Genomic DNA, 24648 nt, shown 5'->3' on the forward strand with positions numbered 1-24648 from the left:
AGGAACATCTTTAAAAGGTCCTATTTACAATGGTCTCATACAAACGGGAATGGATTTAGATTAAAGACATGTTTTTATCCGGGGTATGTAATATAATCTACTACAGAGATCCCACAAGATCAAGACCTAGAATTGTGAAGGTAAGATTTTATAAGGAAGACAGAAAGAACTAGAGCGTTAAAGTTCAAACACTGCCTGCTGACACTATAGAAACTGGAGGAAAACACCATGGGTATATGCCTTTACTGAAGGACTGTCTATTGAATAAAGTAACAAGGGTATAGGGAGTGTTCTCTCCATTGAGACTACAATTATGTCATTTTAAAAAAGTTACAGTAAATGAAATTGCTCAATCAAATTTCATTGTTTTAGCCTTTAGTTTATATAGTACTCTCTAAAATGACCCATTCTAATTTTGTTTTTGTCTAGAATTTATTTTTCATCAAAGTCTTTTTATTCAACTGTATTTTCTTTTTATTTTATAATTATTGTTTATACTTTAAATTATTAAATGTACAAAATAAAGTTTAAAAAACACAAAAATTTTAAGTTTACATATCTACACATGTAAGCAAAATACAGACAAGTATACATTTGTTTTATTTTTCCAACTTAAACTTGACCCCCCTGGTCAAGTTCACCTTCAGCTGGCTTGGAATTTTAAAATTTTAAATGAAGGTCCTATATATTTTATCTGTGCCAAAAATTATAATTAGGACTTTTTTTTTCTGTCAGAGAATCAGAACTTCAGGTGTCTTATAATGCTTGGTCACTGCTTTGGATTTTCAATTCTTTGTCTTCCCAACCAAACTTCAGTTTCTTAAAGGGGATGAATCCCCACCACCGCTTTTTTTGGTATTCCTGTCAATGACTAGTAAAGCTGGGTAAATACTTCTTTTTTAAGTGATTGACAAGTCAATTTTTAGACATCAGCTTTCTTCAAACATGTCAGAGCTTCTATATTTACTTGCAATTGCCAGGTACAGCACATCTTATTTCCTTTATGTTAGCTCTAATGGCAGTTCCACAGCAATATCACTGTTTTACTATTCTAAACCTATAAAACATTTTCTACTTCTCAAAGCTGAGCTAATCACAGTGATAGTTACATTAGAAATTTGCAAAATGTCTAATTGGCATCTTTCACTAACAATTCTATTTGTATTTTTGAGCTTTTGCTTAAAGCATAAAACTCCAATGGAAAGACAAAGTTATATAAGGAATTAGGAATATATAGAGAAAATCAGAAATGAAGCAAAAAACCAGTTATTTAGACACTTGAACACATAATCTCTATTTAAACACTTAAGAATTCAGATAAACTCACACTATATTTACTTAGTATCTCAGACCCTAGAATCTGAATTAACTTAGCAACATTCAATTATGTCTACTTTGACTATTAAATCAAGACTCTAAGAGTAAGAGTGTACATTGTTGTGTAATTGGATTTCCTAAATACATATATTTTCAATTTTTTAAATGAGCTATAAAAAATAATTAGCAATAACATACAAGTTTCTTGGCTCCTTAAAGCACTGCTCAACTATTATTCTCCTCTGGAAAGTTTATATTAATATTTGAATTTCTGAAATTGTCCTTAATATGTCAGGCTACGACATTTCTTTCTTCTGTGATTAATAGTGATAGGATCCACTGAATTCACATCAAGTTCCTTTAATTTTTCATCAATACTTATCACACAGTAAATTAAATACCACCACCATGCATACTTTTGATCTTTGGTACCATCTTCTGCACATCATCAACAATCCATAATGCTTGTGAGTGCCCTGTACAGACATTTTAAAATATGTCTACAAAATCTTTGACAGCGAATGGACAGAATAAAGTGGAAGTGAAGGTGTGTAAGTTGAGAGACTACATCATAAAAAAGCACTGTGACTTCCTCCTCACTCTCTCTCTCAGATCACTTGTTTTGAGTGAAGTTAGCTGCCATGTCATGATTAATCTTTTATATTGAATATATAGCCAGCTCTCAAATATGCAATAAATCTAATATATATATTCTTTTAGAATATATTTCTTCTTCTCCTGAATCTATTATACATTGCTTAATAGCACATTGGCTAGAGATATTTATAGGAAGAACAGAAAGAAGAAATGCAAGAAGTTAATTTTGATTTTTATTAAATGGTTCCAGTATAGAAAAGATTGAGCTGATAAATCATTTGAAGTACTAAAATGCATGTATCACATAAACCTTTGACCTATTAAGATAATTGTGATAACTGGCTGAATTTAATCTCTTATTCAGAGCTTTATTTTTTTTTCTTGTACCGCCTGTCCACCAATTTAGGTACAATTGATGCAGCACTATTAATTCTTTGGAAATAAGCTATCTCTGACATAATTTCTGATACTTGCACATAACTTCAGCCCAGGTAACCAGATTTTATAGATAAAATAAAAGACTTATAAAAATAAAACAAATGTAATTTAAAAAAAGATATGTGAAGTTCTCCATTTGAAAACTAAAAATTAAAGCCTAAAACTTTCATTAATAACCACAAATTACTCAAATATTTAAAAAACTAAATTTGTATTTTAGAGCCTTTTGTTCTAACCAAGAATGGTATTTTCAAAAATACCTTCTATATATTTTGAAATGGAGATATTCTATTATCTTAAAACATATTAGTTATAACTGAGATAAATATAAGAATTTTGCTTAAAGATTAATGGTAAATATGATGTCCATGGTGGCATTATTCAGGACTGCCAAAAGGTGGAAACAATCTTGATGCCCATCAACTGATGAACAGATAAACAAATTGTGGTGTATACGCATGATGAAATATTATGTAGCCGTAGGAAGAAATGAAGTCGTGACGCATATGACGCCATGGATAAACATGAAGGACGTTATGTTGAGTGAAGCAAGCCAGACACAAAAGGACAAATACTGTATGACTAGGTATTATGAACTAAATATATTATGTAAACTCATTAAGTTAATAAAAGAATACAGGTTATCAGAAAATAGAAGGAGGGTAGAGAAGGGAAAGCTGAGGGTTGTGTGCAGAATTGATAAAAAGGTTGTTTGTAAATCTTGGAAATGAATAGAAATGGTAAAAGCATATCATGGTGTTTGTAACTAGCAGAACTAGTACATGGGTATGACATGGTTGAAAAGGCAAGTTTAAGGTCATGCATGTTACTCTAAGGTAAGCTAAATATTGAAACATGGGATTGTACAAGATAGTAAAACTACGTGTAAAACATGAATATGGGTGATGATATTGCATATATAAGACTGTTTTTACAAAATACAAACACAAATACATTAGAGAGAAGGAAAAAGAATAGCAGTTATGTATGGCAGGAGAAGCAAAGAGAGATTGAGAGGTGAAGAGTTTTATTATTTTTTATTATTATTATTGGAATAATGAAAGTGCTCTAAGGCTGACTGAAGTGATGAATGCACAAATATGTAATTACACAGAATACCACTGATTGTATACTTTGGATGGTTTTATGCTTTATTAGTATGTATCAATAAAGTTGATTTGTTAAAAAAAATTAATGGGGTGTGGATGTAGCTCGATAGTTGAGCTCCCGTGTTCAATCCCCAGTACCTCCTTAAAAAAAAATAAATAATGGCAAATAATGGCATTTTGAAATCCTTGATATAGGAAAACAGACTGTAAATATTATTTACTGAAGCACTAAGTTTATAAGCCAGCATCTTATAGTTCAATGATTTTTGTCATATAGTATAATATGGCCAAGCACAAAGTTGTATTACAAAAAGTAAGACCACTGTTACTGAATTTCATCTTGCAAAATAAACCTGAACATATTCTAGTACTATGGTTTGTCAGTTTATAGGTTTATATATAGATGAATGGAAATTGAGTTTGGGTGGGGAGATTGAGTATGGGCGGAGAACTAATGATTCAAATTTTAAAAATGATTTTGAATGAAAAAAATTACGGGGATACTATAGATAATATTTCATTTAAATTTTTTATTGATAAAAATCTCAAAATTGGATTTGTTAGAGTCTATGTTAAATAATAATTTCTTAATATAGAAATGTAAGATAGTCTTAATTATGGAATCAGTGTTTCTCTAAAGCATTCCTGAACTATTTTCCCTGATAAGCAAAGCTAAAATCTACAGCACTCTTGCCTTAATTCATCTTGTTAAGTGCCCTTATTTGTTAGAAGATTTAATTTTATTCAAAAGATGCATCATCCCACTAAAACTCCACTCATCTCATTTTTAAAATTTCTTTTTAAACTTACCCATCACCACCCTGATCTAATGTGCTAATACTTTGCTATATTTGTTATAAATCTTGTTTTCTTTAAAGAAATAAAAGTTAGAGATAAAACTGAAGTATCTTTTATTCCTCTCCCAGATATCAGTCTTCTCCCTCCCCGACTCTTAAGGTCTAGAGGTGATCATTTTTCCAAAGGTGTATTCCCTTCCTGCCCATGTTTTTATATTTTTACTACGTATTATATCTTTATAACATTAAAGCTGAATGTTCTGTATGTTTTAAATATTTACATAAATCATGCCCATTTTGTAATTCTGTAATTTCCATTTTATTCTCATTATTTTTGAGACCTCTATATACTGATATATAAATATTTAGTTTATTGTAATAGCTGTAAAGCGTTTCATTATAAAGATGTAACAATCTGCTACCCATAGATATTTAGGTTTTTTCAGACCAATGTAGCGTGAACATCCTTGTTTATGTTTCTTTGCAGGTATGGAATATTCCTTTTTATACTCCCTCAATGTAGACTTCTGCTTAAGCTAGTTAGATGAATTTTGTTTTACTAAGCACAGGCAATTAAAAAAAAAACCCACTAGAATACCATTTTCTATTCTAGGGTCATCTAAGTCTTTATTACTACCTACCTTAGTTTAATGTTTTATTTTAGTTATGTGCTTGTGGTATAGCAAAGAGAACACTAGGAAATATGAAACCTAAGCCTTTATTTCACTTAGAAATAGTGCTTCTATTTAAAAGGAACATGTAAGTCATACAGTCATATATAGAGAGAGAATTCCAGTAGTAGACCCACCTTAGGAAAATAAAATGGGCAAGCTGTGTTATTTATCAGCATTTGAATGTTGAAGAGGAGCAAAATAAGGGTTCAAAGAACCTTGCCCACTTTCTCTGTGCCCCCTTCCTTGCTGCCCACTCAAATTGTGATAGAATAATAAGTACATAATTCAGGAAGTACATGGAATCTGATTTTCATTTCTTATTTTGTTTAGTGATAACCCGGCAGTGCAACCTACCTTAAATTGTTTTTCTTTTGGTATTCCTGATTTCACGTTATCATGCAGCTGATCAAGAGTCAAATCATTCTTCCTTGATTCACTGTCTTCAAGCAGGGGAACATAGCCATAACACTTATCTGCAAAACAAAACCTCTTGGGCATCAGTAAGAAACCTCTGTTTTAGGTACCAGCTGAAAAAAATGAAAAGAATACAAACCAAACACCATAATTTTAAAGAATAAGGGTTTTTAAATCATGAGTTAAAAAAATTTTTTTAGGTAACAGTTATTTTAACAAGTTGCCCATTTATATATTTTTTCATGCCTATTAAAACACACAAAACCCCCACTCTCTCAAAGTATGTACAATTTAGAAAAATAGAGTATACTCTGTGCATCTTACTGTCAACGAAAATTAAACCTTTCCATCAGTCATTTTCAGGTATGCATTTCTTATTTAAAATATTTACACAATGACTCTATGGTTATTGTAGGAAAATTAGAAAGGCAGACGTGCCAAAAAAGAATAAAAAATAAAAGCTACCCACAATTTTTACCATCGGTGTGAATTACTCCTGTTAACATGTTTTATATTCCATCAGAGTTTTCTTTTCCTTTAAATATAAACTCTCACAAGAAATTTTTGTGTGTAGAAATAAAATAACATTAAATTAATTTTTGTCTCCTTCTTTGCTCATTTTGCTATATATCAAGACCATATTTTCATGTTAGCAAATTAAAATGAACAATTATCATTTTTTGGTCACATAGGTTTTCATTATATGAATAACTGTATTTTAACTGTTAGACATTTGTTTCTAATTTTTCATTATTAAAAATAAACTGTGATGTGCATCTTTGCATATATCTCTGACTACTTCACAAAATTTTTCTTATATATTCTGATAAATTCTTAGGATTTGAATCTTTGGTTCAAAAGACATGGGCATTACTGGCAAACTGCCATATAGGAAGTTTTATCAACTCAAGAATTCCATCACATAGAATATGTGAATGCCCATTTCCCATATCATAGAAGTATTCATTTCTTAAATGTATATGCAACTATACAGCATTATTAAAATATCAGAACTAATGATAAATAATGGAGGAATTAAACAGAAAAACTTGACTTCTACTTTTCTTCAAGGAGTTTAAGAAGTACATAAAAAAATTATCATGAACATACCTTGACTGGAATTCACAAGAAGTAACTGTGATTTTAGCTTGTCAATAATAGTTTGTTGAAGCGACAGCTGTTCCTGTTGCTCACGTATTCTCTGCTCATAGTTCTCAGTCTGCTGACATATAAACCAGTTATCCTGGTATTTACCGAAAGACACATATACACATTTACGCTCCATTAATAATTAGATATGGGTTGCCCATATTGCCAATTTCCAATTATTAAGCATTTGAGTTAGAAAGTGGCTCTAGGAATGTGTTTGTTATCATTACAAACACTGGGAGTTTAAAACACAGCAACTCCAAAATTTTAAAAAATTATTTTAATTGAAATTTCAGTGAAGAGTTTGATATATGGTTTCCTGTTCCTTCAGTTAGGATAAAAAATTTTTTAATGTATAATTTAATCCTTTATGGGAACAAATGAGAAGCATGAATGATAAAATTAAGATATTTTATGAAAACCACTAATATAAAACAAAACTAAGGCCTGACATCTTTTAAATAAACCCATAAATGAATTTATTTTTAGGGTACAAAAAGACCAAATGAAGTAGGTACAATTAAAACAATATAAAAATGAAAGGGACAAAAAAACTATAAAATTATATTGACTAGAAACTTCTAAAATTAAATTTTAAGAAGTCAAGAGACCACCATTGCTAATCTTTAGTGTATATATTACCATAATTTCTCCTATATTTTTAATTCATTCATCTTGCCATTTTATTTCAATGGATATGAGAATTAAGCATTGAAAAAAGACATCAGTGCATTAGGAAATAAAGACATTGTAAATTGTCAAGCAAGTTTGAAAATGTTGTACTACAATCACCAAATTAATATACAGTGTTAAGTCAACAAAAAATAATAATTTATCAATTTCTATCACTGGAGGAACAAATTAATAAAGGACTAGATTGTAAATTCTTTGAAATATGGAAAGGAGTCCTAATAATCTTGCAATGTCTTTCAGTAGGTAGTAAATGTCTGATTTTGAATTGCATGTTAAAGTTTAAAATTAGTGAAGCACTAATATTTTCAGACCAATATACCTAAATTCTTTTATAAATTAAGCAGGTTCTCTTAGATTCCTTCAAATAAATGAGCTTAACAAAATATCCTTTTTTCCCAAATAAAAGGTGACATTTTATAAGTAATATAATTTAAACATGAATGACTGAGTAGATAAGCAACCCAAATGGTGTGTCATCTTTATATGTTAGCTGAGGGCAGTCTTAGATAACATGGTATTCCCCGTAGAACTTTGCACAAGAACTTAAATATACATGCTTACTGAAAAAAATATTAAAGGCAATAAAGAATCCAAGCAAATTTTATTATTTATTAATGTAAGAATGAATTTCAAGTCCATCAGGACAAATATGTCCTGGAATATGAGACTCAGAACTGAATCTTAGATATCAACGTTTAGTCCAGGGCCAGCCTTCCCAGGCAAGAAATCTTATTCTTACATAAATTCAAACCCAAACCCATAGAGCTGGTATGATGACTGAAAGAAGGATCCAAATGTCGACAGTAAATTCTTAATACCTTAAATTTACCTAGGCTATAAAATGTCACCAGTGCTAAGGAATCAGCAAACATTTCTCTATTTCTGAGTATTGTGAACCTTCTCCAAAGAACTTAGAGCTTTTTGTAAACAACAACTAATAGCTAACCATTCTTTCACTATATTTTGATAGGTACATACTTCTATTGTCCAGGAATTAAGTAAACAGTATTAAAAAAAACTTAGCAAATTGAAGATAGGCCCAGAATGAATGCTATTAAAGCCTCAGCCCATTCTCTACGTCAAATGACAATATATTAAATTTGGAACTATCTCAGAAAGCTTCTACCAGTTAATTTTCATCTTCTAGTCCCTGGTTTAAACACATACTTTTTAGCACATCTGCAAACAACATATTATAATAAATGAATAATACTGAATAAATGAATAATACTGGGAAAATCAACAGTTCCATGGCTATTTCAAGTTGAAATATTTGACTATTTTTAAAAGTATTATTATAAAGCTCAAGCAAATTCTGTAGCAATTTTAAAAAGAGATAAAGTACAGCAGGGGAAACAATAGCAATGGTTCATGTTCTTCTATTGCACTTACTACATACCTACATTATAGCAATTATAGTATTCTAGTCTAATTGTCTACATGTTTGTTTGATTTCCCTCTGGACTATGAATCCTTCAAGGTCAGAAACTATATTTTCCTTGTGTCTCCAGAGTATAGCTGAGTGCCTGGTACATACTGAGATGCTCACTAAATTGTAGTCAAATAAATAAATAAATAAAGTTGTTAAATAAATGTCAGGGAAATAGATAAGCCTTCAGAAGTCATCTGAAGGAACAGAGAAATGGCTTTGCTTATTATATTCCTATTTGTGAAAAGAAGACAAAGTGAGTAGGTGCATCAGATAAAGCGAAATTAAGTTTGAGAAAATGGATATAAAGGACAAGTAAAGTCTGAAGATTTTTTGGGGAGAAAAAAGGAAGCTTATGTTGTCAGAAAAAAAGGTAACAATTTGAGAAGAAAAAATACATATTTAGAAGATGTAAAGATTTTGACCACAAGGCTATGAGAGGGAAAGTTCGAGAGAAGGGTATTACATCAAATTGAAAATTCAGTTTATTTATAAAGTTTGGAAACTCAATGAAACAAAAAAATTTTTCCCCCTTTTTATTAAATGCTTCTGTCCATTTAGCAGATTTGAATAAACTGACAATCTGAAAAGTCCTATTAAAAAGTCAGATAATGGTTATACTCTTATAGTATTTTTTAAAAAATAATACAGTTACAAAGTACATCCCAGGACTACCAAAGACCCCAGGAAACAGAAAAATCCGTAACAACTAAATTGAAAATGTACAACAGCAATGTCTTGTCAACACTTCTGTACAGAGCACAGACATGACAGCTAAAACAGACAGAAGAAAAGATGCTTTTGACAGCCAGTGTGTGTGAATGATTCTTTGAGTCAGATGGCAGCAACAAGTTACCAACTAGGAGATCTGCATGACAACTAACCATCCATCTGTATCAAACACCATCTGGCAGAGATGACTCTGGCTTCTGTGTATTTGACACTCCTTCCAATTCCAATGACTAGCAAAACAAGTGGTCTACCAGCATCTAATGAGGTAAACAGGTACTTAGACATTTGTGCCATAATAATGTACTTTGTATTCTTATTCTTAGTGTTCAAAAGCAGAACTTAATACAATGGTGATCAAATATAGGATACATATCAAATTTATTAAAAGTGGTTGTCCATACATACTCTCAACTATCATAAATAAGGCAAAAATCTTGTTAATAATTGCTTACTTATTCAAGGCAAAATTTCAATCCTTTATCTTCAAAACAAAGGTGGCATATTCCCGATAATTTTGAACACACAGCTGCTTAAGTTTTCATGAGTTTCATAAGTATTTAAATAAAATTATATAGACTGATTTTTTTCCCTATTGCTAACACTGTAAATTCTCACTTTTTCATATTTTCCAAGGCACAATGCCTTATTTCCTACTTCAGAAAAAAAAAGTTCTTCGATTGTCCTTAAATTGTCTATAATACTCAGAATAGGTCAAACATTATCTCTTCTCATCCTCAAGAACTATTCTTTTTTTTTTTTTTTTATCAAGAACTATTCTGAAAGATAACATTGCTTTCCTTCAGGTGTCATAAGAAAAGGAATTTAATAAATGGTGAATATATTTTAAAAAGTCAAGAAATAGTCTCAATTTAAAAACCCTTCAAACTATTCCAAAATTAGCAAGGAAAATGAAAGCTTTATGGAAAGATTTGCTTGGCTACCATGAATGCTCTCAATAGGGAGCTCCACAGTTCACAAAGGAAGATAATTATTAATTATCCCATTACATAGCACTTTAAACACGAACTAACTGTGTCATCTCAACATTGGTAAGCTAAGCACTGACTTCAATTTTAAGGGAAAAAAGTATGAGATCATATAGGATTAGCAACTCAGAGTTACGTATAACTCATTCTTCAATCACTTTCTGCCCACTGGGTTACAATGTTTCTCCCTCTCACCCCCCAAGATGGGTTTGAAAGATCAGATTATGAATCTAACTATCTACTATTGAGTGACAGTACTGCTACCAATTTCTCTGCATGCCAAGTGGTAAACGGTGACAAACTATTTTTCTTTTACAATCTTGCATTTGGTTCTGATAATTTACATAGCCAATCTGAGCCTTGGTTTTTTCCCTTTGTAATGAAAGTAATATTTACCTAAAGGATTAAAGGAGAGAGCATATATATAATATCTGGCACACAATAAGCCCTTTGCAAATGTTAGTTCCTTTCCTTTAATATTGAGCAAGGCATCTACATAATATCTATAACCATACATGCTGTGCATATATCTATCAACAAATGGTTCTGATTACCACTAATCACAGGCAAATCATCAGATTATCACGCAACCACTCCATAATTCTAAGTCAGTTCGTTCAGTCTTTCTTCTACACCATTGCAAGCTAGGACTCAGAAGTTTCTCTTTGAGGAATCAGTGTGGTATTGCCACAGAATCAAAAACGTCGAGCAAAAAAATGCTTGTTTTTCAAAGTTTACAAAGAGACAAAAAGAACACAGAAGTGATTTAAGAAGAATTAATGGCTGTTAAAAAAAATTACAAAAGTACTTTGTCATTTTTGTATGCTTGTTGGAAAAAAATGTAGTAAAAACAAAAACCACCAGTACCAGCATAAAACCCCCAAACCTGGAAACGTACAGAGTAAAAAGTGACAGTCTGCTTTGCCTTCCAATTCCTCCTCATGGGTGACTACTATTAACATTTTTGTAGGTACCCTTTTAGAACCTCTGTGTACATGTGTATATGTGTCTCACTTTTTAAAAAGTGAGAACAGTTCAGCAATTAAATTTTTCAAGTCAACAACACATTATCATCATATGATGTTAATGAATACTTACTATTTGCACCAAGCTCAGTTTTATTTTCTTTATCTCATTTAATTCTTACACCAACTACCTGAGACTATTTCACACATTTCATGCATGAGGAAACTGAGGCACAAAGAGGTACAAAGCAACCTGCCCAAGGCTTCCAAGTAGTTAGAAGAGGGCTGGGAGTTGAATCCAGGCTTGCCTGACTACAAAGCCCAGGCTCCTAACTAACCACTATGCCATATCCTATGAATATATCTAGTTCTAGCAAGCCCTCTTTTTGCTATATACTCTCTCCCCACACAATCTCGTTCATTGTCAGTGGCTAGTTATCTGCCAGGAATTCTCAAAATTTCCCCTTGTAGACCAGATTTCTCTTCAGAGCTTTGAATCTATGCAGCCAATAGGGAAGGGATTTTAAATTTGACATATTCAGAACTGATGATGTCCTCCCTTCAGTTACCACTCCATCTCAAACCACCTTCCCTCTGAATCTGATTCTTTGCCAATATTATGTCTTCAGTACGTGGCATCACTACCTATCCAGAAAACTGCAATCACCCCTGACATTTACTTGTTCTTTTATAGCCAATCAATTATCAAATATCAATTTTAATTTGAAATTTCTCTCAAAATTTATCTACATTTTTGTCTCCAATCCAATCATCACAGTTCAAGCCATCACAATCTTAATGAACTACTGCAATAGCCTAACTGCTCTCCCTAAATCAACCAACTTATTCTCTACACTGTCACCATGTATTCTTTACCAAATGCTTTCACCTCATTCTTTCCTTTCACCTCTTTCCTCTAAAAACTTTAAATGGCTGCCTATTGTACTTAGAATAAAGACCAAAAATCCTTAATATGGCCTCTAAGTCCCTATGTAGTCTGACCCCTGCCTCTTCTCATTCCACTATTTTCCTTATTCTAGATATATTAGCTTCCTTTGAGTTCTTTATATCACAGGTCCTTGAACCTGGAAAGCCCCTCAGTCCTGCTCTTTGAAATATCACTTCATAAAGATGGTCTTCTTTGATCTCCCAAATGAGGTCAAGTTCTCAACAGACATTCTAATAGCAGTATACCTTTCTTCTTGATGATACTTAGAATTTGAAAGTTGACATTTGTGAGACATTAGTCTGCTTTACTAGACTGCCAGCATTCCATGGGTCAGGGAGCACATCTGTTTGCTTATCATTGTAAGTTCAGTACCGTACTTAGCACAGTCCATGATATGTAGTAGGTGTTCAATGTATTTTTTAGTGAATACCATCATTTAAACTTTCTCTATTTAACATATATCCTAACATACCTGTATAAAAGTTTTGCCAGGACAGATTTCTGTTGAGTAAAAGAATACAAACATTTAAAATTCAACACAGAGCTAGCTATACAAGACTTTCTGCTAAGACTTCAGTTTTCCTGACACTGTACAAGAATAAGTGTTAATAATTGGAGGAGGAGTGAGGGTGATTATATGAGAACATTATATTATTTACACAATTTTTCTGTAAACCTATGAATTCTCTAATTTAAAAAATAAATTAAAAAAATAAGTTTTTAGAGGTAACACAGCCTTGAGGCTAAGGATTTACATTTCATATACATCAATACAAGTTCCAGAATCAAGAAATATGACAACAAAAGAGTCCTTATTCCTTCACATTTGTGAGGGAAAAAAAAATGTCTGAGAGGATTTTAGGCCTTATTTGAGGCTTTCACCTCAGCCTCAATGGTTAGCCAAAAAAGCTCTTTCCTTAGCAAATTGGATAGTATCTGTATCCTTTTACCTTTCTTGTCGGTACAAAGAAAAAATAATTTATAGCATAGCACTTAACTACAAAATAAAGGAGATTGTTTCCTTTCTACAAGACTTTCTCCATTTTTCTTTTAATCAAAACTAAGCAAGAACAAAAATTATTTTTCCATATTTCCCTTCTTAACAAGGAGATTGATATCTTCTGAATACGTAATACAGAGGATCTTGGGATAAGCAGGAAAGGCCAACTGTAGGAAGTTTTCAATAACCCAATAACCTAATCATTTATGATTATGGTAGCTCTGACTCTCAAACAGCAATCCGTTTTTAAGGATTTTCAGAATTTTAAATAAATTTTATTATAGATTCTCTTGAAAAGATTGTCAAAGAAGCAAGAGAGGTTACTTAAGTCTTTGTTAAATACATTTGGTTCCTTCCACGGAAACTTGTAACAGTGGCTGAAACTGATGACAAGCAAATTGGTATGTTATAAAATTGAGAAAATATTTAATTCTATATTATGAAACACTGTGATATTCGAAACTCTTCAGCCAACTTTAGCTTATTCAGTCAAAAGGTGTTGTGGCAAAGACTGTTAATTATCCCCCCATATCCACTTTCATTTCTTCTGTTAGTATTTTGTTTTAACTGGGTACATGGTCACCCAGCTACAGAATTACATTTATAAGACTTCCTCACTATGAGGTGTGATTATGTGACTAAGTTCTTGCTAAAAGAATATTAGAGTGGGGCACATGGGAATTCCCTATATTTTTAATTTAATATTTATGCAATCAAATTATCTTAAAAAAAAAAAAGATAGATGATAACAAGTGTTGGCAAAGATGTGAAGAAATTTTAACCCTCATACATTACTGTGATTGTAATATGGGATTATAATTGTGGGACTGTAAAATGGTGCAGTCACTTTCGAAAAAAGTTTGACAGTTTCTGAAAATTTAAACTTAGAGTTACTATATTACTCACTGATTCCACTCTTAGGTAAATGCTCAGGAGAACTGAAAATGTGTCCAGATAAAAACTTGTATATGTACGTTTCTAGCAGCGTTATTCACAATATTAAAAATGTGGAAATAACACGAACAAATGTTCATAAGCAGATAAAAGGATAAATAAAATGTGGTATATATATATATAAAGAATATGAGAAGTGACCTGCATAAATTCTAGATCATATCATTACAAGGAAGCTGTCTGCAAACTCAGTATGTAAATGCATTACCTTCCCCCCAACATGGGACATGACTCCTGGGGATGAGCCTCCCTGGTGCTGAGGGATTACTACCAATCACAAACTGGAGATGCAACTAGAAAGAGACCTCGAATAAAAGGGTCAACTCAGACCAGCAGAATATCTCAGCCTACATGTTGGATCAAGTGTTAAAAACTGCTCTTTGACCTTGCATAAAAGGGGGAAATAACAAAGACAAATGAGTTGATATGGCTAAGAGTCTTCCAAAAAGAGTCGGGAGGTCATCAGAGGGGTTGTGCTTACGCACACCTCAGCAGGACCCCAGAAAAAGCCTATGTAGATACAATCCTATGTACTGGTTCTCCTGAAGGCTACGGAGATCCACAGGGTATATAGTCATGGCAGATGGATTTGGAGCTCTGTGCCATGTCAGAGGGCCCTAGTTTGGAATTTGTGCTCCTGAGTATGACGGAGCTGGACTCAGACGTGACTTTTCTACACATGCCTCTTCTGCCACTTTTACTGAATCTGTAGTTGGAGCTAGGGATGGTCCATAGTCAGGGGACTTGAATCTCTGGACTGCCTATGTGCCAGCTGGGCCCTGAGCCTCAGCAGCAGATTGGCAACTCCTACTCTCTGGTTCATTGGTCTTGCCCAGGTCAGCTAACAGGGAGGTAAAGATGGTCAACCACCACACCAGGGAATCAAGAGTACTTACAACTGTAAGCAGAGGAATTGCATCCATCATCTATGTGGAATCTAAGCTCCCTCTTGATCTAGAAGTAGAGAGGACATCACCATCCCAAGGTCCACAGAATGGAGGAATAAAATATGGACTAGAGTGGACTTACTGATATTCTACTGTAAAACTATTGTGAGAAATAATAGAAGAAATTTTAGCATAGAGGTGGAGAAAGTGGCCACAGTAGTTGCTGAGGACAGGGAAAGGGTAGAAGAGATATGATGTGGGGGCATTTTTGGGATTTTGAGTTGTCCTTAATGATATTGCAGGGCAGATGCTCGGCTTTATATATCCTGCCATAACCCACTGAATGTACTGGGGGAGAGTGCAAACTAGAGGGTAAACTATTATCTGTGTAGTGCAGCAGTGCCCCAAAATGTGTTCACCGAGTATGAGGAGTGTGCCACAATGATGAGGGAGGTTGTTGGTGTGGGAGGAGTCGGGGGGGGGGGGGGGGGTTAGGGGTACACAGGAACCTCTTATATTTTTTAATATAACTTTTTTTTGTGAAGCATATATCTTCAAAAAAAATACAATCTACAAAAATGATGTGGTGGGGGCGGGGATTGGGTTATATGGGAACCTCATTTTTTTTTAATGTTTTTTAATGTAACATTCCTTGTGATCTAATAACTTTAATTTTTAAAAAATCTTAAAAATAAAAAATAAAAAAAAAGGAAGGTGTCTGCTCTTTACTTCTTTTCTCCCTCTTCTCATCGGCAGGGAAATGGTAATAAGAGGAGTAGCCGCTGTGATACCAGACAGAAATGCCACATCTTAAGGATGGTAGAGGTACCATACTAGCTCTGTTGCACTCATCTCTGGATTGTAGAATGAGAGAAGTAAACTTCTACCTTATTTGAGTACCATGTTTTTTAGTCTCTTTGTAACAGGAGCTTAGCCTACACCATAATGAATTCAAGGGCCAAGCCCATTCTGCCACTGCCCTACATGACAGTCTCTTTTCTTATTCTGCAAGGATGTTAAAAGTTGCCTATGTCGGGGACTATTGTGATTAAAAGACTCCTTTGACTTTGGAACAGCCAGAAGATAATTTAGTGTAACTACATCAAATGCTTACAGGAGGCAAGAAAGAGAATAAGCAGTATTAGACTGTGAAATCTTTAAATATATGCTCTGTGTTCTACTTATTTTTGAATCCCTAGCATTTATTATGTGCTGGCACATCAAGGATTGTTTGTAGGATGAGTGAAAGAAGTATTAATAGCGAGCTTTATATTTTAGCCTCTTTTGGTAAGGATGTATAAAACACAAAGTAACAATTCATCCAAGAAGAGAGGGTACAATATTAGGTTATTAATGGCAATGAGAATAAAACAGTTTGAAAACTTGGAATGGGCTATGACCTAACTAGGTTAGTATAATGTTAGTATAATGAATATGGGCTCTGGAGTCAGATAAACCTAGTTTCAGTACAGATTTGGCCACTTTAAAGTTGGAAAATTAACTTACTTCTGAGTCTCAGTTTTCATGTAAAATATGTGGCACTTGTAAAATATACTCATTCATTAAATATTAATTCTTTTTCCTGCTTTATGAAGATTTAGGGAATGACAAGAGGGTAGAGGATGAAACTTGTTTAGTGTACGCGTTTTAGTATGGCCTGTAATGAGGGTTATACCTAAAGAACAAGTTAAAACCAGTTAAAAATAGTAATGTTTTCCTAAAGACTAGAAGTTCTAAGAGAAACAATTTAATGGCATGGTGTCAGGATTGCCTAAGAATAACATTGGAAAACTTGGTATAAAACTAAAAAAGAAAAGCAATTCTTAAGGAACAGAGAAAATAAGCAGATGTGGTGATCAATACTAGGACATTCACAGTACTAGTATGAGGGCTCACCCTTTGAAATTTAAGAAAGATTAATTTAGGATAAATAAAAGACAGTAATACTCCACAAAGCCATTCAGAGAGCTCTGAAATGATACAGATAAGAAATAATAGTGGATGTGTAAGTTCAGGTTTGAACAATTTAACTTGCTTTCCAAGTAACAATAAGACACATGGAACTAGAATTTAGAGGACAGGTCTAAACTATAGAAATAAATATGGGAGTCACTGAATAGATACCTGAAGACATAAGAGAAGATGAGACGGTTCATACAGGAACAGAAAAGAAGAGATGAAGTCTTTAAAGAACTTCAATATTTAATGGCCTGGTAGTAGAGAATGATCCTGTAAAAGAGATTAAGAAAGTAGAGCCCTAGAGGGGAGGAGAAAAATCAAACATGGTGTATTGCATGTTAAAGAAAAGTGTTTTAAGAAAAAAGAGGTAGTACAAAGGATACTGTCAGCTGTTAAATGGACTGAGGTAGATTTATATGTATGTACCTGAAAGACTGTGACAGTTTGAATCTTGTGAATTCCAGATAAATTTTTTTTTTTAAGATTTATTTTTAAAATTTATTCTCCCCCACTCTCCTCACTGTTTGCACTCATTGTCTGTTCTCTGTGTCTGTTCATTGTGTGCTCTCTGTGTCTGCTCATCTTCCTTTTTTCAGGAGGCACCGGAAACTGAACCTGTGACCGCCCATATGGGAGGGAGGCACCCAATTGCTTGAACCATCTACGTTCCATGCTTGCAGTGTTTCTCATTGTGTTTCCTCATTGTGTCATCTCATCACACCAGCTTACCATGTCAGTTTGTTGTATTGCTTGTCTTTTTTAGGAGGCACTGAGAACTGAACCTGGGACCTCCCATGTGGTATGTGGGCGCCCAACTGCTTGAGCTATATCCACTTCATGAAAAGGTTGTTTTTCAACTAATCCATTCCCGGTGGTGTGAGACCTTTTGGCTGCATTAAGATTCAGTTAAGGGACCTTAATTAGAGTACATGATAAGATCTCTTTTGATATATGTCAGTGAGGTCTGACACAGGTTGGGTTTCAACCCTCTTACTGGAGTTTTATATAAACAGAGAACACACAGAGAGAAAAAGGAAGCCACCGTTTTGACCCTGTCATGTGAGAGGGGAGTTGAGGATCTCTAGCAGTGGAAGCTTAGGCACAAGCCATGTGCCTGAACATCCACAGCTGAGCTCCAGGAGACAGTAAGCCTTAAGGCGAAGGTAGGACCTTGGAAGAGATGGTTGACATCTTGCCTTGCCACATGGCCAACTACAGGATCTGTCAGCAGGCAATCTTGGTAAGAAAGCATCTCTGATGGTGTCTTTTTTTTTTTTTTTTAAGGTTTTTTATGTTTATTTTTTTATTTCTCTCCCCTTCCCTGCTCCCTCCTCCCCCCTCCCAGTTGTCTGCTCTCTGTGTCCATTCGCTATGTGTTCTTCTGTGTCCGCTTGTATTCCTGTCAGCAGGACCTGGAATCAGTGTTTCTTTTTGTTGTGTCTTCTTGCTGCATCAGCTCTCCGTGTGTGCAGCACCACTCCTGGGCAGGCTGTACTTTTTTTGCATTGGGTGGCTCTCCTTACAGATGCACTCCTTGTGCATGGGGCTCCCCTATCCGGGGGATACCCGTGCATGGCAGGGTACTCCTTGCGTGCATCAGGACTGCACGTGGGCCAGCTCATCACACGGGTCAGGAGGCCCTGGGTTTGAACCCTGGACCGCCACGTGGTAGGTGGATGCTCTATCTGTTGAGTTAAATCCGCTTCCCTGAGGGTGTCTTGATTTGGCAATTCTGTGGCCTCAGAACTGTAAGATTTTCCCCTAATAGAATTCCCATTATAAAAGCCAACCATTTCCAGTATTTTGCATTGGTAAGCCTGTGGCAAACTAAGACAAAGGCTTTCTATAATTTTTGGCAACAAAGTTACAGATATGAGATTTATGGTCAACCATTTTTTTCAAATCTCAGCTCTACTACTTGCTAGTTGTGTGATTATGAGCAAGTTAGTTAACTTCTTTGTACTTCATTTTGCTCATCTGTAAAATGGAGATAATACTTCCTTATAAGATTAAATTAGATGAGGATAAAGCTCTTTGGCAAAGATAAGTCTCAATAAATTTTAGTGATGATGACGATGATGATGATTTTAGTGATGAGAATGACATTTAGAAAACTTAAAAACTTTTCCAGATTAGCATAATTCTATTTTCCAAAAACACGATTCACAATGGTTAACCCTGGTGAATAAGGGAGAGAATTTTCAATTTTGTATTCTGTACACTTTATATTATTTCCATTTTTTTCAATAAGCATGTGCTGCTTTTGTAATTTAAGCCAATAATATTTTAAAAATCACTTACCTGCCTTATCTTTGTCTCCCTTATTAACTTGGAACACTCAGATGCCTTTGCTTGACAGAATGTTCTTAAATGGATGTAGCACACTGACTTCCCCAAGAGGAGCTTCTGAATGTTAAATTGCAGGGAACTAGAAGAAACGCTGAGGAGAAAAGAACTGACTTGCAGTATGGCAGCTAAGTTGAAAAGCCTGGGGAGTCTACACAAACTGATGGATGACAGATGAATAGCAATAAAACATGAATAGTAAGAGAATCTATGCTAGGCCAATTCTGTAAGCATGACATTGGAAGGGCAGTGAGGCCCTTGAGGTGTTTCTGCCATCAGAATGCCTGTCAGCATCTCCAAGGTTCTCCTCTTGGGTCTCTTCTCTTGCTCTATTCTCTTCCCCTTGGTACCTTCTTCTCCTATTACTCCAAATATCATCTCTGTGCAGATGACTCCCAGATCTTTATTTCTAACTGGTACCTTTCTTCAAAGATCAAAATTCACATTTCAATTACCTGCTGATCTTACCCTGGTTGACACTTAAAACTCAGTATATCCAAATCTAATAATTATTTCCTTTACCAAAATCAACTTTCTCTATTTCTGTGGATGCATCATCTCTTTTCCAATCATATACATTGAAAATCTTGGAAATGGAAGAGACAGTATTTAAAAACTCATGTCTGGGGAAGTGGATGTGGCTCAAGTGATAGGGCCTCTGCCTACCATATGGGAAGACCTGGGTTTGATCCCTGGGGCCTCCCGGTGAAAAAGAAAAAGAAAGTGTGCCTGCACAGCAAGCCAGTGCCCATGTGGAGAGCCGAGTGCCTGCATGGTGAGTTGAGTGCCTGTGTGGACAACCAGTGCCTGCATGGTGAGCCAGTGCCCATGTAGAGAGCTGAGTGCCTGCGCAGCCAACTTGAGTGCTCATGCAGTAAGCCAGTGTCCACGCAATGAGTCATGCTGCAAGATGATGACATAACAAAAGAGAGACGAAGGGGAGAGTGAAAGTGAGGTGGCGCAATTGACAGGGAACCTCTCTTTGCACCAGAGGTCCCCAGGATCGAATCCTGGTGAATCCTAGAGGAGAAAAATGAGAAGACAAAAAGAGAAACAGATACAGAAGATCACACAGCAAATGGACAGAGCAAAAAACAGCAGGGTGAGGGGAGGGAAGGGGAAGAAAAAACAAAACAAAACTCATGTCTGACTTCAAAGTCTTTGCTCCTATCTTCATACTAGAAGTCTGAAGACCTGTATATGTCATCTCAGTACTACAGATTCCATATGTGCTTGCCATACCTCAAAGTTCAATAGTACTTTATCTTATTTCCTGAAGTACATAGATGAGGACAAATTAGTGATTTCCACTTGATACAAGTGAGTCTATATTTTAAAAAACAATAAACACTCCATAAAATAAAACCCTAGGAAATGCGAAAAAGTATACGTCTTCTCAAGAAAAAAGTTAATTTTAAAGATAATGAAAACCACCATGGAGATCAGTTTGGCAATTCCTCAGAAAGTTGAAAAGAGAATTACCATATGATCTAGTGATCCCACTTCTTGGTAAATACCCAAAAGAATTGAAAGCAGGGACTAAGACAGGTATTTGTATATTAATGTTTAAAGGAGCACTATTCATAACAGTTAAAAGACAGAAGCAACCCAGGTGTCTATCAGCAAATGAAAAGATAAATAAAATGTGGTATATACATGCAAAGGAATATTATTCAGCCCTAAAAAGAATGAAGTTCTGATACACGCTACAGTGTGGATGAACCTTGAAGATACCACATTCAATGAAATAAGCCAGGCACAAAAACACAAATATTTTATGAAATCGCTTATATAAAATACCTAGAATAAGCACATTTTACGAAACAGAAAGATTATAGGTTACCAGGAGTAGGGAAAGGGGAAGGGGAATTATTGTTTAATGGGTGCAAAGTTTTTGCTTGAGGTGATAAAAAAGTTGGGGTAATGAATGTTAGTGACAGTAACAATATTGTGGACGTAAATAATATCACTAAGGTGGACACCTGAAAATGGTTAAAATGGGAGATTCTTAATTGTATATATATTACTACAATAAAAAAAAATGAATGAAGCAATTCTACTTCTAGGAATATACCCTAAAGAACTGAAAACAGGGGCTCAAACAGATTCTTGTATACCAATGTTTGATAGCAGCATTATTCACAATAGTTAAGAGATAGAAACAACCCAAGTATCTATCAACAGTTGAATTAATAAACAAAATGTGGTATACACAGACAATGGAATATTATTCAGTCATAAAAAGAATGAAGTTCTAATACCTGCCTCAACATGAACCTTGAAAACATTATGCTGAGCAAAACAAAGGACAAATATTGTATGATTTCACTAAACTGAAATATCTAGAATAAACAAACTCCTAAAGACAGAAAGTAGATAAGAGGTTACTAAGGGCTGGGCAGGGGAAGAAAAAATGGGGAGTTGCTGCTTAATGGGTACAGAGTTTCCGTTTGGAGTCTTGAAAAAGTTTTAGCAGTGGATGGTGGTGATGGAAGTACAACATCATGAATGTAATTTAAAAAAAAAAAAGATTTATTTATTTCTCTCCCCTTCCCCCCCACCCCAGCTGTCTGTTCTCTGTGTCTATTTGCTGTGGCTTCTTTGTCCGCTTCTGTTGTCAGCGGCATGGGAATCTGTGTTTCTTTTTGTTGCATCATCTTGTGTCAGATCTCCGCATGTGCAGCACCATTCCTGGGCAGGCTGCACTTTTTTCACGCTGGATGGCTCTCGTTATGGGGTGTACTCCCTGTGCGTGGGGCTCCCCTACACAGGGACACCCCTGCGTGGCACGGCACTCACACATCAGCACTGAGCATGGGCCAGCTCCACACAGGTCAAGGAGGCCTGGGGTTTGAACCACAGACCTCCCATGTGGTAGATGGACACCCTAACCACTGGGCCAAGTCCACCGCCTCATGAATGTAATTAATATCACTGAATATACTTTAAAATGGTTGAAATAGGAAATGTTGTAATATATATGTTACCACAATAAAATAAAAAATGCAAAGAGGGTAAAAAGATAATACATAAGATCAAAGTATGAAACCTAATGTAGGAATTCTTATCTCATTATACTTTAGATAATGAAATGGCTAACTGAATTTCAGAAAGCCTGACATCTCAAATTAAAAGGGAATTATCATCTTGCCCACTGAGGATACAGATGCCTCACTTGCAGAGATGTAATGTTTTATCAAACCAAAGGGGTTGGGGGAATGGAGTGGAGTGTGAGAGAACAAAATGATAAGCACTATCTCAGTTTATCAAGGCCACTTCTGGGCCATTATTTCTTCAACCTTAAGCAGAAAGTCTTCCACAGGCATTTAGTTATACCACTATCTGTCTTCAAAACTGTTATCTTCCGACATATCAGGCATTCAAGAATTTTTGTTCTTTCTTTCACACACAGGGACTACAAGTTTCTAGTCCTGCCACTATTCTAAAAGTGTTCTAGTCTCAGTTTCTTGAATTCCTCAACTCCACTGACCTTTATCTCCATGACAGCTAGCTATCTACTTTCGTGACTCATTATGAAGACAAAAGTTCTTAAATATCATTGTTACTCATTGACAATAACCCATCCTTTCAGCTCTCACATTACTCACTTCATAGAGACCTCAGCCTCAAGTTCTCTTTTTCATTCTCAGTCTATCAGATGTCCCTTAGATTAATTTCTTTGTGATTTTAGCTTACACCTCAAAGTATATAATTCCAATCATTTCTGTAAGTACTTTCTGGCTACCCTGCATTCTGCTACTCTGATCTCCTAATCCTAAATTCAGCCATCCATCTGTTCTATCTCTATATCAATAAAGCCACTGAAAAAATTCCTACAAACTTTTAGACTGTTACAATACTAAACACTCCAATTTTTACTACAACCTCAGAAAATTCTAGCCACTTACTTAGTAGATGACCTCACCTTGTATTTCACAGAAAAAATCAACTATTACATGGTAACTCCTTTAACTTCTTGTCACCAACATCCCCTATCACTAAGCCTATCCTCATTTGCATCCATTTTTTTTTCTCTTGTTCCCTCCAGTCCTCAAAGGAACAGGAATTTCTCTTCTTGTTCAGTCAATTCCTTAACCTATGTTCTGAATTTCCAGTGGCCCTGGTTGGCCTTCTATCTTTCTTTCCTCTTCTCCTCTTTCCTTCTGTCCTTCAAATATTTGGGCACTTAACTATTGCTAGATACTGGGAACACAACAGTGAATAAGAAAGGCCCCTGCCCACATAGGGGCTTACTTTCTTATTCAGGAAAAGAAAAAAAGAAAAAAAAGATATAATGTCAAAGTGATATGTGCTCTGAGGGGGAAAAAAGAAAGCAAGGTTGAAGAATGATAGAGGCTGCCCTTATAGTCAGGATGGTCAGGAAAGGCTTCTTTCAGGAAGTGGCATTTAAATAGAAACCTGAAAGCAGTTAAGGGAGGGAACCCTGATCTAAAGGAAAACTACTTCAGGCAAATAGAAAGGCACACGCAAATACCCTGAAGCAGAAATGTGCTTGAAGTCCGTTGGAAGAGAAGAGAGGAGTAGGAGAAAAAGATAAGATTGGCAGCAGCAAGGTAGGCCATAGTAGAGACTCTGGATTCATTTTTAAAAAGCTATTGCAAAATTTTGAGGAGATGGATATGACTAACATTTAAATGATCCCTTTTGAAATGATCACTCTGGCTCTTGTGCAGAGAACTGACTGTAGAAGGATATCAATTATTTCTTTTCACTCTATCTCAAACACTTTCTCCTCTCTGTTGCTGTTACTCTTCAACATATTTCCATGTTAGCATTTTTTCTCATCCTAAAAACACAAAAAAGCACACAAAAAAACCCTCCAGTTATTACCCTATTTTCCTTCCCTTTTTCACATAGCCAAACTTTGTGATTATGAGGGTTATACTGTCTTTACTTATTCATTTCCTCTTCATTCCTTGGTCCACTACAATCTGCCCTCCTCACTCCACTTAGCTGCTCCCATAAGTGTCAACCAGTTCCATATTGCCATATACAATGGATGCTTCTCAGTCATCACCTTACTAGATTTTTCATATATTTGGTGCTGCTGACTACTCCATCTTTCTTAAAACTGTCTTTTCTTAATGGCTTCTATGATATATCACTTTTCTCTAATTTGTTTCCTGCCTCTTAGAGTGGTTTTCTTTTTTATGGCCTCCACATCTATGCCTATTCTTTAAAATACTGGTTTTCTCCAGGTTTTACTCCCTATCTCTCTCAAAACCTATGCAC

General features: G+C 34.9%; 1 protein-coding gene across 19 annotated transcripts in view; it reads right to left on the bottom strand.

The window, feature by feature from the left end:
- The window catches only part of TANK (TRAF family member associated NFKB activator), a 98863-nt gene that overhangs the window by 25101 nt on the left and 49114 nt on the right, over positions 1-24648 (bottom strand). For 9 of the 19 annotated variants that reach the window (XM_058300767.2, XM_058300773.2, XM_058300774.1 and 6 more), the window contains 2 exons: positions 6457-6589; positions 5287-5405 (listed from right to left, as the gene is read on the bottom strand). In XM_058300767.2, coding sequence (XP_058156750.1) covers positions 5287-5405; positions 6457-6589 — 252 coding nt within the window. The remainder of the gene's footprint in view (positions 1-5286; positions 5406-6456; positions 6590-24648) is intronic. The other 10 variants (XM_071216370.1, XM_058300783.2, XM_058300782.2 and 7 more) reach the window with 2 other exon arrangements.

The sequence above is a fragment of the Dasypus novemcinctus genome, chromosome 7 (assembly GCF_030445035.2).
Source record: "Dasypus novemcinctus isolate mDasNov1 chromosome 7, mDasNov1.1.hap2, whole genome shotgun sequence".
Classification (NCBI taxonomy): domain Eukaryota; kingdom Metazoa; phylum Chordata; class Mammalia; order Cingulata; family Dasypodidae; genus Dasypus; species Dasypus novemcinctus.